The 18075-nt window shown below is 38.4% G+C and overlaps 1 protein-coding gene across 1 annotated transcript; it reads right to left on the minus strand.

Moving 5' to 3' along the window:
* Window positions 1-6229: 6229 nt before the first annotated feature.
* Window positions 6230-9590, minus strand: LOC125373291 (organic cation transporter protein-like). Its single transcript, XM_048384291.1, has 3 exons — window positions 9443-9590; window positions 6945-7182; window positions 6230-6337 (listed from the first exon to the last, which is right to left on the minus strand). The coding sequence occupies exons 1-3, from the start codon at window positions 9583-9585 to the stop codon at window positions 6230-6232; spliced, it is 489 nt and encodes a 162-aa protein (XP_048240248.1). The 5' UTR covers window positions 9586-9590.
* Between the last annotated feature and the right edge of the window lie 8485 nt (window positions 9591-18075).

Raw genomic sequence — 18075 nt, forward strand, 5'->3', positions numbered from 1 at the left:
TACACTGGAATGGTTAAGCCTGTTATGTACACAAAAGGGGTGATATTAGGTGAACATCTAAACAGGTGAAGGCAGTAGTACGAAGAAAAGGATTAGGACTGATTGGGGCCTTCGACGAAGTGATGGTACGCTCGCTTCCTTCTGTGTGGTCAAGTTCGGACTGCTGGCCTTGTCGAAGTTGTCCCGCCCTGCCTCAGTCTTTTGATGTTGATTGCTTTTTGTAGTTTTCTGATTTTGAAGCCTTTGAGGTGGTGAGGGCTTGGATTTTGTCCTACTGGATGCTTAGGATTGTGTTGTCAAGGATATTGTCTGATAGAGCCAACTTAGAGTCGACTTTGGAGACTGAGCTTTGATGTTCTTTAATTCGGGTTTTGATTGGCCTTGCTGTTTCGCCAGTGCAAGCTTGTCCACAATTACACGGAATGTGGTACACTGGTCCTGATTGGTCTTGCTTTTGGATGGATGGTGGTTTTCCTGCGGCTTTAATTATGTTCTGATTGCTGTTACTTCTCTTGAAAACTACATCAATGTTGACCTGTTTCTTTAAGAGTCTCTGGATTTTATGGCTTATGGTTCCAAAGCAGGGGAGGCCTATCACAAAGGGTGGAGATTGTTGACGACGAGATCTTTTGGTTTTCTTGGTGCTGCTCTGTGATGTCTGTGGCACTAGCTTGCTCGCGGTAGTGGTTGTACTGTGTGCAAACTTGTTTTGGGTGGCTTAGTTCAATGGTAAGGTGTTGCTTGGTAGAACAAAATGACCTCGTCTTACTAGGGCTGAGATGATTCCTTTCTTGATATGAAGATGATGGTTGGAGGAATCAGGCAACATGGCGGACTGGGTAGTCGACTCACTCATGTGTCTGAAGTAAAAGTGTATTTCAAAGAGAATTTGAGGTCAGTGATATATAAACTACTGAAATACAACGATGGGAATGTGTCTGGAACAATATCGGGTGGCTGTAGGAGGATTTGCTACAGTGATCATCAAGATATTGACGAGAAAAGCAAATAAGGCCAGACGTGGACGCATCCCTCGTTTATACGCGCTGGTTGGTATACATACCCGCTTGGTTGTGCTGAACCTCATTCTCATGCTGTTACTGATGGGAGGTGTCGAACCCAACCCAGGTCCGGATTCTAATGATGGCGTACAAACTAGATCTACTGCTGGAGGTAAAGGTGGAGAGAAGCAACTTACATTATCCTCAAAGGCAAGTGAAAAAACTTTACAAACTGTGTTGGATGAACTGAGAGAAGTGTCATGTAAGATAGACAAAATTCAGCGTTCTAATGATGATATGAATCTGAAACTTCAGACTGTTGAGAGTACACTGAAGGTGGTTTTAGAGCAGATTTCTGAGACTAATAACCGATGTCAAGCCCTAGAAGAGGAAAATTTTCGTTTGAAAGATCAGATGAAAGCAATGGATGACAAACTTGATTACCTTGAGAATATGAGCAGGCGTAACAATCTGATATTTCACGGTGTACCGAGAGGTAATGAAACAGAGTCATGGACTGATTGTGAACTGATTGTAAAAGATGTCCTCAGGAACGATCTGCAGTTATTAGATGATGTGAACATTCAAAGGGCACATCGCATTATGAAGGGGAAGGCTATTATTGTTAAGCTAGCAGACGACAAGGACAAACACGCTATTCTGAGGGCATCTAAAGCTTTGAAGGACACTGGTATGTTTATTACTGAGGACTTCTCCCCATTGGTGCGACAGAAGAGAAAGAAACTTCTCCCGAAGATGTTTCAGGCGCGTGAATCAGGTTTGAAGGCATTTTTGCGGTATGATAAGCTGTATACTGAGGATAATATTTATTCCTATGACCTGGGTTTAGACTGTGTCACAACTGTCAAATCAGGTCACAAGCCAGGACTTTCACGTGCAGTGAGTGCGTCTGATGATGTCATCAGTTCGCCCGCCCTAAGCTAGGAAGATGGCCCGGTCCACCAGTTGCCGCCAGAGATTGATGCGCGTACTTGGTTTGAAATAGTAACATGGAATGTTCATGGTTTGAAACAGAAACTAGCTGACTCTGATTTTATACAGTATTGTCTGAAGTTTGATGTCATTGGATTTGTTGAAATATGGAACAATGTAAATAAAGATGACATTTCTTCTATATTTACAAACCATACTGTTTATATTAACCAACGGGACTTTAATAACAGAGGCGGTGTTGCCGTTTGCGTTAGCCATTTTGCAAGTCAATACATCAAGAAGATCTGGTCTGACTTTACTGATTGTATTTTCGTGCTTTTGGATAAGAAACTTTTTGGTTACACATACGATATTTTATATGGGTGTGTGTATATTCACCCTGTATATTCATCCGTCCGGAGCGATCCAAGACTGCAGAAAGGGATTGACTACTTAGAAAACTGTTTGCTCTCGTGCATCACAGATGCTGATATTGAAGACTTTGTTTTTGTGATTATGGGTGATATGAATGCTAGAACAGGCAACTTAAAGGATTATATTTTACAGGATGGCAACAAATACATTCCTTCACTGGAAGATTTGAATTATAAAACTGACAGTTTTAGCATATCTAGAAAGTGGACAGATGATCGTGTAAACTCCTATGGTTGTGATTTAGTAGATTTATGCTGTTCTCTTGATATACATATGATGAATGGGAGAACAAAATCAGATCCCCGCGGGGATTTTACATGCTTTGCTGGTGGGGGTGCCAGCATGGTTGATTATTGCTTATGTTCATCTGAATTATTTAGTACTAATTATGATTTCAGTGTAGCCACAAGATGTGAGTCAGATCATTTTCCCATTGTGTTTAAGTTTGCTGTTACAGATTCAGAGAATGTTATCAGTAACATGAATGCTGATAATGCAGAATCTATTTGTAGATACCGATGGTGTGCTGGTAAGGCTGAAGCGTTTTCTGAGTTACTTCGGGACTCGCTATCATCATATAGCTTTGATGATTTCATGGGTGAAATTTCTAGCGGTGTTAATTGTGCAGTAACAAAATTGACATCATTGATCATTACTTGTGCTTCTGTCAGTGATATGAAGGTAATTACAAGCTCAAACATATGTACATTTTCAGGAGCAAGATGGCATGATAGCGAATGTAAAGAGTTGAAACATGAGAAATATCGTATTCTTAATATGTTTAGAATAACTGGTGATCTGAACTATTTACAACAGTTTAGACAGTTAAGAAATGCGTATCGAAATATGTGTAGACAAAAGAAATTGATTTTTGAAGAGCGATTACTTGAGGATTTAATGTCTCATACTTGTAGTCCTAAGATCTTCTGGAACCAAGTGAAGGGACTTGTATCAAAAAACAGTAATGCAACTCAGTTTATAGCTCCATCAGAATGGGTCTCCTACTTTAAAAATATTTTGAATATAACTGATTATGATGTTGATCATGATAATCTTGCTTCCGCTGAGAGTTTTGTTTATGAACACGAGGAATCTAACTGTTTTGTCTGTAATGATGAAGAATTAAATGATATTTTGAATTGTGAAATCACTGAACCAGAAATTTTACATGCTATTAATCATTTGAAAGATGGTAAGGCGGCTGGTCCCGATGGAGTTCTACCAGAAATGATAAAGTGTTGCAAGGGTGATCTTCTTCCTTATCTAGTTATATTATATAACGCTATTTTGCATAGTGGTAATTTTCCTGAGGATTGGGCTCGAGGTTTACTTACTCCCCTTCATAAGAAAGGCAGCAAATTTGATGTTAACAATTATAGGGGTATTACACTTAGTGATGTATTGGGTAAAATATTTACTTTTATTCTTAATAAACGGCTTACTATGTTTTGTGACATTTACGATAAGATACCAGAGTCTCAGGCAGGTTTTAGGGCTGGATACAGCACCGTTGATAATATATTTGTGTTGCAAAGTCTAATACAGAAATACTTATCTAAAGCTAATGGCAGATTTTACTGTTTATTTGTTGATTTTAGAAAAGCCTTTGATTGTGTAAATAGAAAATTGTTGTGGTATGTCATGTTAAATAAGGGTATACATGGAAAGTTATTTTATGTCATTAAAGATATGTATTTAAAAGTGAAATCGGCTGTAAAGTTATCAAATAGCACAGCAACTTGCTACTTTGAAACGCTAAGTGGTGTACGCCAAGGCTGCACCCTTAGCCCTATATTGTTCTCTTTGCTTATTGTTGAATTAGAATCAATGTTGCACTCCTCCGGAGAGAGGGGAATATTTGTGAGTCAAGAATCTCTAGACATTTTGTTGTTACTATATGCCGATGATTTAGGCATAATTGATGATACTGTAGTTGGTCTCCAACGAAAACTTAATATCCTTAAATCTTTCTGTACTAAATGGGGTTTAGAAGTTAACCATAGTAAGACTGAAATTTTAGTTTTCAGAAATGGTGGAAAACTTAGGAGTACTGAGAAATGGAGGTTTGGAGATGTTAATGTTAAAGTATCTACCTATTATAATTATCTAGGTTTGTTATTTTCAAATCGGCTGTGTTGGACGACTGGTATCAACTCTCTTGTTCAGAAGGCAAATAAGGCTCTGTTCGTCGTTAAGAAATTACAGCATTGTTTGAAGAACATACCCGTACATATACTTTTTAAAATATTTGACATTCAAATTAAGCCTGTATTATTATACACTTCAGAAATATGGGGCTATTCAAAAATTGCAGCTATTGAAAAATTTCAGATTAAATTCTGTAAATTTACTATTGGAATTGGAAGTCATGTTACAAATGTTGCTGCCCTTGGCGAATGTGGTAGGTATGGCTTATTTATTGATTATCACAAGAGATGTATTAAATATTGGTTGAAATTGTTATCTTTACCCAGTTATAGATACCCTAAGCAATGTTATTTAATGCTGAAATCTTTAGATGAAGTTAATCGCACTACATGGGTAACTTGTGTCAAAAGACTATTATTCAGTTATGGATTTGGCCACGTGTGGATTTCGCAGGAAGTTGGTAATGAGAACCTCTTTATTAATGCATTTATTCAAAGGTTAAAAGACTGTAACCAACAGGACTGGTATTGTAAAGTTTGTGAAATACGTAAATTATCAATGTATAAGGAATATAAGTCATTGCTAACAGTTGAAAAGTATCTCTGTGAAATCACAAGCCGTCATTATAGACGTATGTTTTGTTTGTTAAGAATTGGCGAGTTGCCATTGATGGTAAATTTAGGTAGAAGATGCGGTATAGAGTACTGTAATAGGCAGTGCAGATATTGTAATTTACAGGAAATTGAAGATGAGTTTCATTTTATGCTTGTCTGCCCATGTTACAGATATTTAAGAAATAAGTATTTACCTATTTATTACTCTTCCAATCCTACCTTATTTAAATATAATACTCTATTATCTTGTAACCGCACTAGTATTGTAACTAATTGTGTTAAGTATATACTGGAAGCACTTGCAATCCGAAATACTGTCACTTAATACCCTCTGTCATCTGCCTCATACTGTATTTTTCAATGAGTATTTGTACGTGGGCCTATGGCCTTTACACTGAAATAAAGAATTGAAATTGATGGTTGGAGGCATAGTGAATATTCTGATCTGTGTGGGTTGGTTTGCGGTAAACAGTGGTCTGGAGTTTGTAGTTATTATCTTTCTGTACAAGTACATCAGGGAAGGGTAGTTGACGATTAGAGTTGTCCTCCATGGTGAACCATACGTCGGTTTTGTGAGTTCAGGTAGTCCAGTAGGGTTCTTGGGGGTCTTTGTTAAATGCCTCTCAAAGAAGTTACTTTACACAAAAACCTGTTTGCCTTGACATCATGTTGAACAAAGTAATGAAGTCCACATTATTGCGACAAACACCCTCTTCGCAAGCATCAAACTCATACATGAATACTCCGCATACTGTATCGCAATACTGCAGCAGCAGTATTACAATCGCGTTTTTCAATCTTCGAAAAACTATTGCCCTAGCTGCAAAACCAAACAGTCACCACATCTTACATCATGTAATCAGATCTCATCGGCTGTTCCTCGTGTTTGTAATTTGAAACAGTCTGAGACAATTTTGACTCCATACAAAACATTTTCATAATAAATACATTGCAGGATAATTGATAGTAATTGCTAATATTACGAGACATATGGCTCACATTGAGATGTTTTTTTCTTGTCAAGTATAATGTTTAAGTAATCTGATAAAAAAAAGTTAGTTCTTGATGAATTAAAGAAATTTTGAGCTGAGGTTATTCTTACACGTCTGAGAGAGGCACCAGTAAGGCACAGGAGACTAGGGACCCCAGCATAAACAACATCTGTATGTGGGACTTGTACAACTTCCGATCGCACACCCAGTCAAACTAAAAAATAGCATCATAGTCAAAGGAACAATTTACAATTGAAGAGCCATATTGGGAATTAATGAAAGTTCAGACAGTCGCAAATGTATGATGGTCAAACATTGATCATTTATGGGTACATAGACTCATATGCAATTGTAATATGTTTTCCTGCAGACTGGAACTTAAACAACAATGCTGTGGATATGTTCATATATGTATCTCCAAGATACGAAAATGCAAATTTATAAAATTATAAATTAGATTGTTGTTCAGCTACATGTATGTATTCAGATGTGTGCAAAACAAACATAAATGTTTGAAGAGACAAATTCACATTTAAGTCTTATGGTACTCATCTATGTGTGTCCCTGTGACATTGGCACATTAGCCGAAATACGTATGCACACTCGTATATCATTCTAAGCTTACGTATATGCATTTGTTTCTGAGTTTTCAGTATAATAATTTGGCATAAGTTATGAATCTTGCGCACATTTATTTAACTAAATCCAGTTATCAACCTCATGAGCTCCACAGAAAGTATTCATTGTCTTTGGGATCGCAAATTATGCTTATCTAAAAATACCATAATGCATTAAATCAAATGAAAACCCGGATGTCATACCGTTGTCACGATGTTCGAGCCAAACGTTGCTTCGTCATACACCCATCGATTGCACAAGTGGGTAGCGTTGGTATATTGTACACCACCCGACCTTGTGGAATTGATGACGTTATATACGAGACAGGACGAATAAAGTTGTCTTCCTTCACTGGCTATGGGTATAGCGGCGTTGACTGCACGGGCATGTTGTTCCCCTTGTATGGCGTAGGTGTCGTTATCTAAACTAGGTACTGCACACCTACAAATACAACATATTACAAAATAATACCGTTATTGGTCCAATACCTCAATTGACTATCATAAGCCAATTGACTATCATAAGCTTTGCTGTCAATATACATGTCTCCAAGTTGTCATTGATTCCTACATGGTCGTACGTAAACATTCCATAACAAGCTTCCATCACTCGTATGTAACTTCATTTGCTGATAATAAGTCATTGCTGAGCAAGGTAAACATACAAACATAAGGAAAAGAGTTGAAAACAGATGTGTGAAAGTTTAACAATCAAGAGACTCGTATGGTCCAACAAAGCCTTCTGAAAACCCTATTTTAATCTCACAATCCATATACCTTCACCTTTTACAAACAAGTGCTCAGAGCGATCCATGGAGAATAAATGTGATCTGCTGTTATCCTTCATCTGAATCACCCCCGATGCGTATGACGTTGTTTACAGTCTTCGGAGCGAGAGCATGTTTGATTGTACGAAAACCTAATGGTGCCACTTGTCCATAGCAGACAGTTAATTCAAAATTAACATCGTTTTATTAGTTTCAACAAAATTAGTAATTGTACTATCGTGTCACTGGATTGTCGGGTTTGTTTACGTCGCATGGCTTTGGGCATATTCTCGACATTTCTCGTTATTTCTCGTTACTTCGATAATTTTCTCGTCATTTCAATTATTTTCTCGAAATAACGAGTTTTTTCTTGTTACTTCAAATATTTTCTCAGTTATTTCAAGTTTATCTAAAAAACTCAAAATTTCGATTTATTTCTCGTTGCCTCGATTATTTCCTCAATTATTTCGATTGTTTTCTTGTTATTTCGAATATTTTCTCGTTGCTTCGAATATTTTCTCGTTGCTTCGAGTTGGGTTTTTTCTGTTACTTCGATTGTTTTCTCGTAATTTCGATTATTTTCTCGTTGCTTCGATTATTTTCTCGTAATTTCGATTATTTTCTTGTTATTTCGAGTTTATGAAATAAACTTTATATAATGTGAAAATAATCAAAATAACGAGAAAATAATCAAAGCAACAAGAAAATAATCGAGTAACGATCGAGAAACGAAAACTCGAAGCATAGAGGAAATAATTGAAATATACAGAAAAAAATCGTAAAGTTCGAGTTTTTTAAAAGACATGAAATTATAAGAAAATAATCGAAACTACGAGAAGATAATCGACATAACGTGAACAAATCCTCGGAATTTCGAGAGAAAAAAACAAAAACTGAAAATAACGTGAACTTCCGATTTGAAAACGATATATATGTTACCAAAGTGCACCCTTAGGCTTTCATACGATTGTACCTTAAAAGTTTCGAAATGCAGACGCCAAAGGCCGGATTGGTACAATGTGTGAAGCCCATTTCTGGTGTCCCCCGCCGTGAGATTGCTGGAATAGTGCTAAAAGCGGCTTAAAACCATACTCACTCACTCACCCCAAAGGCCGGGGCTGCAGGGATATTGCTCGACATAAAGGGACAGTTTACTATTAAAAAAACTATTAGAAAGTTGAAGTCATCCGTCTTAAAAAAGCTTGTCATAAAATCTTGTGGAGATTTTTTTTTGTCGCTCTGAATATTTGTACATGAAATTAAGTATGAAACAGACGAGGCGGTCTCACTGGTCTTTTTTTATTTCTTGTGTAAATCATGATCAGTGCCTATGCCTATTTTGGAAAGTTGAAGTCATCCCTGTTGTCACATAGTCATCTGGATAGAAGCTTTTGTCGCTCCAAATATTATGCATATATCTATATTCGAAAGAGATTGGGCGGTTTCAGTGGTCTCTTTTCTTTTTAGTTCCGGTAATTAAATTCATGGAAGGAAATTGTCTATTTGGCCACTTTTGAATGGAATGGATTAAGTTACACTTTCGAGGTCAAATTCCACTGTTTGGTTGTGACAGAAATTGCGATCTACACTGAAATGGATCAACAAGAAAGGGAGCACAATTGGTGCCCATGGGGATACCTAGTTCTTGCCTTAATGTCTTATCCCCAAATTTCTCAAAGATGTTATCAATGATGAAGTCCAGCGTTTCACGTATTGTTTTCACAGGTGGCATTTGCTTTCAGTTTTGACAAATTATGGTCTCGACGTTTATAACAAATTCCCTGTGGATCAAGGAATTCAATTTCCCTAAAGACTAGTGTCGTGTGGAATGGACAAGTGGCACACAGTTAAAAAATCAAATGATTTGACATCATTACACTGGGATTGCAAACAAATCCTTTGGTATTAATTCCACTCACAACTGAACATATATACCTGTGATCTGGGACGCCGAGTGTGAAGACGGTTATCAAGATCTGTATTCCCAAGGACACCATCGGGATACAGAGGAGGACATACAGCCTCTTCTGGTAGGTTCCAAACTCCCCAAGGTCTTTAAGTATGTCATCATACTTCATAGTGGCTCTGTTCAATTAAGAAATAGAGATGTGCAATATTATTCCACCAGATATCTGACCAGTTTAGGGGCGGTCGGGTAGCTTCGTGGTTAAAGCGTTTACTCGTCACGCCGAAGATGCGGGTTCGATTCCCGACATGGGTACAATGTGTGGAGCCCATTTCTGGTGTCCACCGCCGTGATATTGCTGGAATATTGCTAAACGCGGCGTAAAACCATACTCACTCACTTACTCACTCGTACAAGTTTATCGTCATACTCAGCTGCCTACGTCATCTACTTTACACATGGCGGCAAATGAGCCTCAGAGGATAGACACCACAGCCCCATCCTACAGCTATAAGCATCTATTCAGCTATTTCCAAGTCAAGCTCGGGAACAATTCATGCTGGTTCATATGTGAAGGATAAAGTACGAGGCCGAGGTCATGATTGGAAAAGTAAGGACCTCAGTGCGAAGGAAGTGTAAAAGTAAGACCGACCTGAGCACTGATGTCCTTACTTTTCCAATCATGACCTCGGCCTCGTACTTTATCTAACATATGAACCGTCAAATGAAATGATTACATTTTAATGATCAAATAAAACAGTATCCTTTATCCAAGTGATGCCGGTCCTAACACTGCATTGTTTATACCGCGCTGGGTGGTACCCAGCTGGTATATCGAGGAACATGGTCTAATTTTAAAACAGCGCGCACGGCCGCACGTGCTGCACGGAATTTTCGTTACGCGGCATCACGTGTCCTGTTAGAACATTCATTTGACGGAGACACGATGGATGAGGCAGACAGTGACAGAGAACTGTTCATAACCCAGTCCAAAACCGTTGAAAAGAGTGATGAAGCAGAGAGTGACGATGACTTTTTGTTTCGTTTCAAGGAACCTGGAGAGATGTTATTTCTTTTGAAAAATGGTAAACAATGAATCGTTTGTAAAATGGTTTATATATATGTACTAACCAGCGACGGTCGAAAAAAGGAATGAATGCAGCCATATGTTATCCTAGTACTTATGTTGTATATCAAGTCATGTTGTAACTGTCGATGGAAATTCGAAAATATTCCAAGATGTTTATTTCTTTTACTGCAGTAAGGCAGCAGGCGAGGAAACTAATGCATTCTACTTCACAGCACTGAAGAAACCGAAACCAGGAGAATGGTTTTCCAGGGTTCCCATTGGCCACAACACGCTGAAAACTACTGTCAAGAGGTCGGAAAACAAACCACTCACTAAGAGCTACGTCAGCAACTCGCCTCTACCGTTCAGGTGTTTCGGAACAACTTATTTGTGAACAAACTGGTAATTTTCTCATCTCTTGATTTGCACATTACGATGTTGTAACACTGAGTAAAAGTAACAAGTATTCTAAACTTTCAACGATTGCAAGTTTATTAATTAACTATAATATTAAAATTGCCTGTCTATATTACCACTCTAAATACTGAACTGTACAGTTTGGAGAATGTATTTATGCAGCATGTATGTATAACTACTATTTAAATGCATTCTCACTTTGGAGGATTGGAATCTGTTGTAATAGATTGAATTTGGTTCTTCAGTTTAATACTTTATTTAATTGAATTTCAGGTCACCACAGTGAAGCCGTTCGGGTGTACAAGAAGTCTTCATGATCAGATGACCAAAAGGCATCAGTTTCCGACCTGTTGTGCGTTGTCCCCGACAGAAAGAGAAAAGTTGATTCTGAACCAACTGCTCAAACTTCTGAACCAGAATCAAAAGTTTCTCTTAACTGTGGAAAATGCAAAGACAAGCAGTATTCGTTAACTATTAATTTCAACTGAAATAAAGAATTGTTGAAAAATTGGTTTATGTTTTGTTGTTGAAGGATTAAGAACATCAGGTATCTGAAACGGGCTCCGATTTCTCGAAACAAACTTGAGAATTCTTACTCAAAATTTTTCTGACTAAATTTCTCTACATGTTTCCAACACTAAAGTCTGATTTCAACCTATACTGTAACTTTGTACAAAATATCACACTGAAGCGTTCATGTGGGCTAAATTTGCTAATGTCGTAAATCCGGTTTTGACTGAAAAACTTGGTTTGTTTCGAAATCAGGGCAAGGTTTTACTTTAAACAGTAAGACCCGATAAGAGGTCTTACTTTCAAAAGTAAGACCCGGTAATAAGTTTTACTTTCAAAAGTAAGACCTGCTACTGGGTCTTACTTTTAAGAAGTAAAACCTCCGATTCAGCAAGAGGTCATTACATGAAATTCGAGTACCTCCAGCATAATGGGACATATCAGTGATAGGTTTATATTTGATGATGTTGGATTGAGCATACAGGTGATGAATCTGTGTTCCAAGACAAGTAATGTTAAAACATGATGAAACATGTTACCAGATTTTCAAAACGTATCCCAACTTTGGCAACATTCACAAATTCGATTTATTTTGGCTTCAGCACTCTAAATGCACAGTTTCAAATGATCCGTTCTTGTGGATCATCTACATAAATCTACAATTTTACCAATATTAGCTTCTGTACCTCTCTACACCAATAATGCTAATAAAAGGAACGCATTCCCTCATTGGCGAACGGTCATTTACGTTTCTAGTTGTACGGCTTACCGCCTGTTAACTCGTAAAGAGGTATGTATATATGTGATGCCACTGTTGACCATTTTGCCATCTTTTCGTGAATATTTGTTTGGGCTAATGTTTAGTTTTAGGGGATGCGGGCATGCAATGCGATTCGGGTTCTTTTTAATGTACTCAGTTAAATCACACACAACCTTTGTTTGGCTTGAAACTTACACACAATCCAAAAACAGGTTTACAGCTCGCGTGGGTTTTTATACCTAAACACAAGTTAACAGTGTATGCATCATTGTAAGAATCATTATACAGTTAATATGTATCTGAAGATATAATGTTCACATGTTCATACATATAGAACGCAATACCAGAGATTATAGCATATATCACCATGAAGAAAGAAAATAGCAAACCATTACGAACATAGTCGTAAAAAAAGATGTATGCATCTTGGTGTTAAACGACCTTGTTGATAGCAACATTTTGATTTATGGGAATGTTCTATTCATGCCACTCGTGTAAACACTAGAACACAAAATATATCCAATGATAACTCGTTAATGCGTTTGAAGTATTCATACTTGCATTTCTGTAACCGATCCGTCCACGAAAGTCAGCTGTTATAGCCACTCTCACAGCTGCTGGTCCAACTAAACCGTTTAATATGTTATTACGTAATTTGAATATTCATTCTAAAATATCAGCAACCCATGCTTGCCGTAAAAGGTGACTATTCTTGTCGTAAAAGGCGACTAACGGCATGGGGTAGTCAGGCTTGCTGACTTGGTTGATGCATGTCATCGATCCCAATTGCGTGGATCGATGCTCATGATATTAATCACTAGATTGTCTGGTCCAGACTCGATTATTTACAGATCGCCGTCATATAGCTGGAATATTGCTGAGTGCAGCGTTAAACAACAAACAAACAAACAAACAAACAACATTCTAAAATATTTCTGGGTTTTAATTGTCACTTATATGCCAGTGTCTAGATAACTTTTCATCATGTATATTTATCTATTCATATATCATTGTTGCTACTTCCTAATATTCAACCGACAAGAATCGTACCGAACTGGGTGTGGTTTGAAGTTCTACATAGGAACAGTATTTTAATCAGTAACCCATACTCGAAACAGTATGTAATTTATTTAATACAATTTCTGCTTATTTCTATCTCATGAAAATGAAACCTATGTCATATGATACTGAAATGGCAAAAAAACCCATCTGTCATACATGATTGTAGAGTTACAGTGACGACACCAGCTGTTTGTGGAGCTCGGGATAATCAGACTCGAGACTCAAATTCATCTCAAGCAATTTCACAAGCAATTTATGCGACTAGTGCATTACTGTGCATACGTAAATGGGAGAATGATTTGAACAAAACTTAGGATAAGCTTCAGTTGTATTTTCAGATGCATGTAGGCTGACTCCTATAAGTACATACCCATCTGGAATATATAGACCAGTATCATCCTGTATAGTAACTCGTACTTTAAGACCCGTGAAGATCCGGGAAGGGAATAGGTCTTCAGCAATCCATGCTTGCCGTGAGAGGCGACTATGCTTGTCGTAAGAGGCGACAAACGGGATCGGATGGTCAGGTTCGCTTGGTTGATGCATGTCACCGTATCCAAACAAAATTCGTCCTTTGATGTTTTAGAAAACGGAAAGGACAAGACACCAAATGCATTCGAAAGGGCAGTAGGTGTGCCGTGTGCATATATAGTTGTAAGATAGCTACGCCATAAATCGCAAAGAACAATGAAGAACGAAGATTGGTTTATTTCACGATACAAATTGTTCTATCATAACGTCATGTCTGGAGATTCGAACATTCTCTCGTAACTTGATGATGTCATAAAGATGCTTTGAGGGAAGTGTCTAGTGAGTTGTCACCCATAGATGTTTATGGGCAACGTACAGAAACTCAATGGCCAAATGAGCATACCCAAAAGTAGGAGAGATATGACCATCGGTTTTGGGAGAAAGGTACATAATATCGACTTGAAATTGTGAGGATATCCGGGAAATTCCAAACTAACCTCGTGTTCATAAAACGGGCTTCTCAGACATTGCCAAGGTCGGAAAAAATCCAGGGAGTCATCATTATTTACTTACGGGTACTTTGTTTTAACGCTTGTACATTTTGCTAACGTCCTTGAAGTTGCTGTACATAATGTTGATATCTCACATAAGTAATACATAAAACACTGCAGGGAGAATAAACCATTTCTCTGGCTGTCGAATTGCTCGAATGCGGCCTATAAACGCAACATGTTAATCAGAAATGTTGTAGCTAATGATTCCATTCAGAATCACTCTTATTTCCATTGTCACCTGCCATCGTTATTGAACGAATATTCTAATATTGTTACAACTACAGTTTCTTTACTGATTTAACAAACTCTTTATAATAAAGTAGCGATGTGTATTGTTTCAATAAGTTCGACTTTTGTCTATACTATATCAGGGCATTTGACCATGTCATTATGACACAGAATAGTTAGATTTCTGGGCAAGATCGAGGTGTCAATTGTAATATTTTCTATATCTTATGAAACAAGGAATAATCAAGTCTTGCCCGCTCCCTAGGTCTTTTCCTCGACCATCTGAATGTTCTAACACCCTGGTTGCTGTTCCTCTATATATACTGTCTACCTTGGTTCTCAACATGTTCTGTAACAATACGTTGTCAGATACATAGAGTACAAGTATTATCTTTACCACTAATAGCCCATCAAGGTTTTTCTATATACTATTCTATTCTATTCTATGTTCTCTACCACAGAAGTATCTCCTGGATAGTCCCTGCTTTACATTTGCTACTAGTTATATGCCTAGTGGCTGGAATTCTGGTACAGTAAACTACGTTTATAACGAACACGCTTATAACGAAATGACCTATATAACGAACTTTGTTTTTAGTCCCGACCATTTGTTGTTTATATGTTGTATGTTTGCTTATAACGAACTACGGTTATTACGAACAGAAAATAGTGGTCCCCTCGAGTTCGTTATAACCGTTTACAGTTTACTGTATTTCATGAATATATTAAATTAAATATATGTCAACTTAACCCTTACCGGGAAGTTTCGCTCGCCACAATGGCAAAAGCAAAAACAGGATGATTAATATGCATAGCTTTATAATTTGTAGCTTTCAGATAAAATCGCTATATCGAATTCTCGAAGTGACGGATGTGTTTAGTTTGTAATATCCGTTGTTCGTTATTTTTCAAGATCATAGCCGTTGTCTTGGGGATTAGGTTCACTGTATCTTGTGCACAAACACCCACCAAATAACGCAAAGCCTCGTTCAGTATCTAATAGTGCATTTATAGAAAACCACTTGCCTTTAAATTAACAAACGATTCAAATAATCTGTTGTTTGTTGTTAAACGCCGCACTCAATTCCGTTAGTTGCCTCGTACGACAAGCATAGGATGCAAAAAAACAATTTCTCCTGATCTCCACGGGAAAAAAATATAAACTGGTAACGTTCTGCAAGAAACATTGAACTGTCTGACGCAGTGCATGTTAAGTTCATGTTGGTACACTGTACGTCCATGTGCAGTCGGTAGGCAGCAACCGACTGGTGCACGAGGTCACCTTTAATCTGCTGTTGTTATCCACTGCAGGTGGGGTGGCGAAGCAGTAAAGTATGTGATTGGTCGTCGTTCATATAGCTGTTTTTAAAACTTATAGTTGTGATCATGATGTGCTTCTGATTGGACTGAGCGAAGATTGTGACACAAACTGACATTCTCTAACGTGTACGAAAATACACGCAAGTGCCACGTACATGCTGAGATGGTGACTTGCACAACATAGGTCTTGCTAGTTTGTTACACATCTAACTGAATACTACTTCTATATCGCACGATAGATCAAACTGGTACATGTAACGTGTATCCGTTAATTCATTAGACATTTGTTAACCGCATGAATACTCTTTCAAGATAAATAATGATGCTATTTGTTATTGCATCCATGCCGCCGTAACCATGTTCTATTGTAATAACTTCGTACTGAAGCCGTATTTACATTCAGAAAACAAATAAACCTTATATTCCCATACCAATTTCATATCTGTCTCATTCAGCGCGCTTTTTCCAGCAGAGTAATAAAATGCAAAGTTTGTTTGTTTGTTTGTTGTTTAATGCCGCGCTCAGAAATGTTCCAGCTACATGACGGCGGTCTGTAAACAATCGAGTCTGGACCAGACAATCCAGTGATTGACAACATGAGCATCGATCCACGCAATTGGTTGGTTGGTTGGTTGGTTGGTTGGTTTGTTGTTTAACGCCGCACTCAGCAATATTCCAGCTAAATGACGGCGGTCTGTAAACAATCGAGTCTGGACCAGACAATCCAGTGATTAATATCATGAGCATCGATCCACGCAACTGGGATCGATGACATGCATAAACCAAGTCAGCGTGCCTGACCATCCGATCCCGTTAGTCGCCTTTTACTACAAGCATAGTCACCTTTTTCGGCAAGCATGGGTTGCTGAAGACCTATTCTACCCCGGAATCTTCACGGGTCTCCAAGCAATTGGGATCGATGACATGCATCAACCAAGTCAGCGAGCCTGACCACCCGATCCCGTCAGTCGCCTCTTACGACAAGCATAGTCGCCTTTTACGGCAAGCATGGGTTGCTGAAGACCTATTCTACCCCAGATCTTCACGGGCCTAAAATGCAAAGTAATGAAAAGTGCCTTCTGTGAACTGTGTAGCGTTGTAATGTGTTGAACGGTGTAGTGTTGACGAATTACTTCACTGACTAATAATGGGCAGGCGTTTTCTATGCAGGAAATGTACATCAAAGCTGTAATATGTAAAATTTAGTGCACCTTGATTCGAGTTTACATTTTAGGATGGAACAGGCCAAACGAGTATGTCCCATATTAAGTTCAACATATTTTAGGCAACAACGAGTAAGCACTTACTTGTACAGTCTGTGGATCAGTGGCTTCAGTAATATAGTTTCATATGAATGTACATATATGTGAACGCATCCTTGCGTTGAATTACAGACTCGTATGCAACTGTAAATTCACAAACAGTACAGCTGGTGCCACGTAACACACACCAAGTGACATGTTGCAGATATACCCCGGGCGACATCATGCATATTGTACTTCAGCTTACCATATAGAGGACTAACATGGTGCTACTAATTTCATGTTGAAGGCACAGCGTACAGGCAAGTACAGAAGGTTGACAGACTGGAGCATCATTTGTTAATGTGAAAATATGATCATATGTAATGCACAAAGACACAAACCCTTCTCAAACCGAGCCTTTACTCTCTCTCTCTCTCTCTCTCTCTCTCTCTCTCTCTCTCTCTCTCTCTCTCTCTCTCTCTCTCTCTCTCTCTCTCTCGTGAAGAGCAACCTCCTCGTGGTGAGTGCTGGGTAACGCTAATCGCTCTTCCCCCGTGTGGAACCGGGGTAGAATATTTCCACAGCCTCCCATTGCTGGTCGTATAAGGCGACTAAAATGGGCAACCTGTTTGCCGTGGGTTGCACCCCTGTGTCGGTGGAGGACGGGATTCTGGTAGTTGAGGGCACTGGAGCCAGGAACAGTGTTCCTTTGCCCAACACACCACTTCGACCCTTACTTCACCTAGACGGGTGGTAGAATGGGCCCGATTCTATCAATCGGCTGGTCACGCCATGCCCTGTGCATGGAAGCTGTGTATTATTCTATTTCACCAATTGTTTCTTAAACGTGAACATGTTTACAACATCATTTTATGTGTACTTTTGCCTAGAGTCCTGTGCCAGAAGGCGGTGGCTCATGGGCCAATCTGGTGATATGGACCTCTGTATTCTGAGTTTCTCAAGAAAAATGTCAAAGGTCGAACCAGCCTGGCGTTTCTTCTTTCAGATCTCTTAGCTATACAAGTCT

The sequence above is a fragment of the Haliotis rufescens genome, unplaced genomic scaffold (assembly GCF_023055435.1).
Source record: "Haliotis rufescens isolate VD_foot unplaced genomic scaffold, xgHalRufe1.0.p SCAF_5, whole genome shotgun sequence".
NCBI classification, from domain to species: Eukaryota; Metazoa; Mollusca; class Gastropoda; order Lepetellida; family Haliotidae; genus Haliotis; species Haliotis rufescens.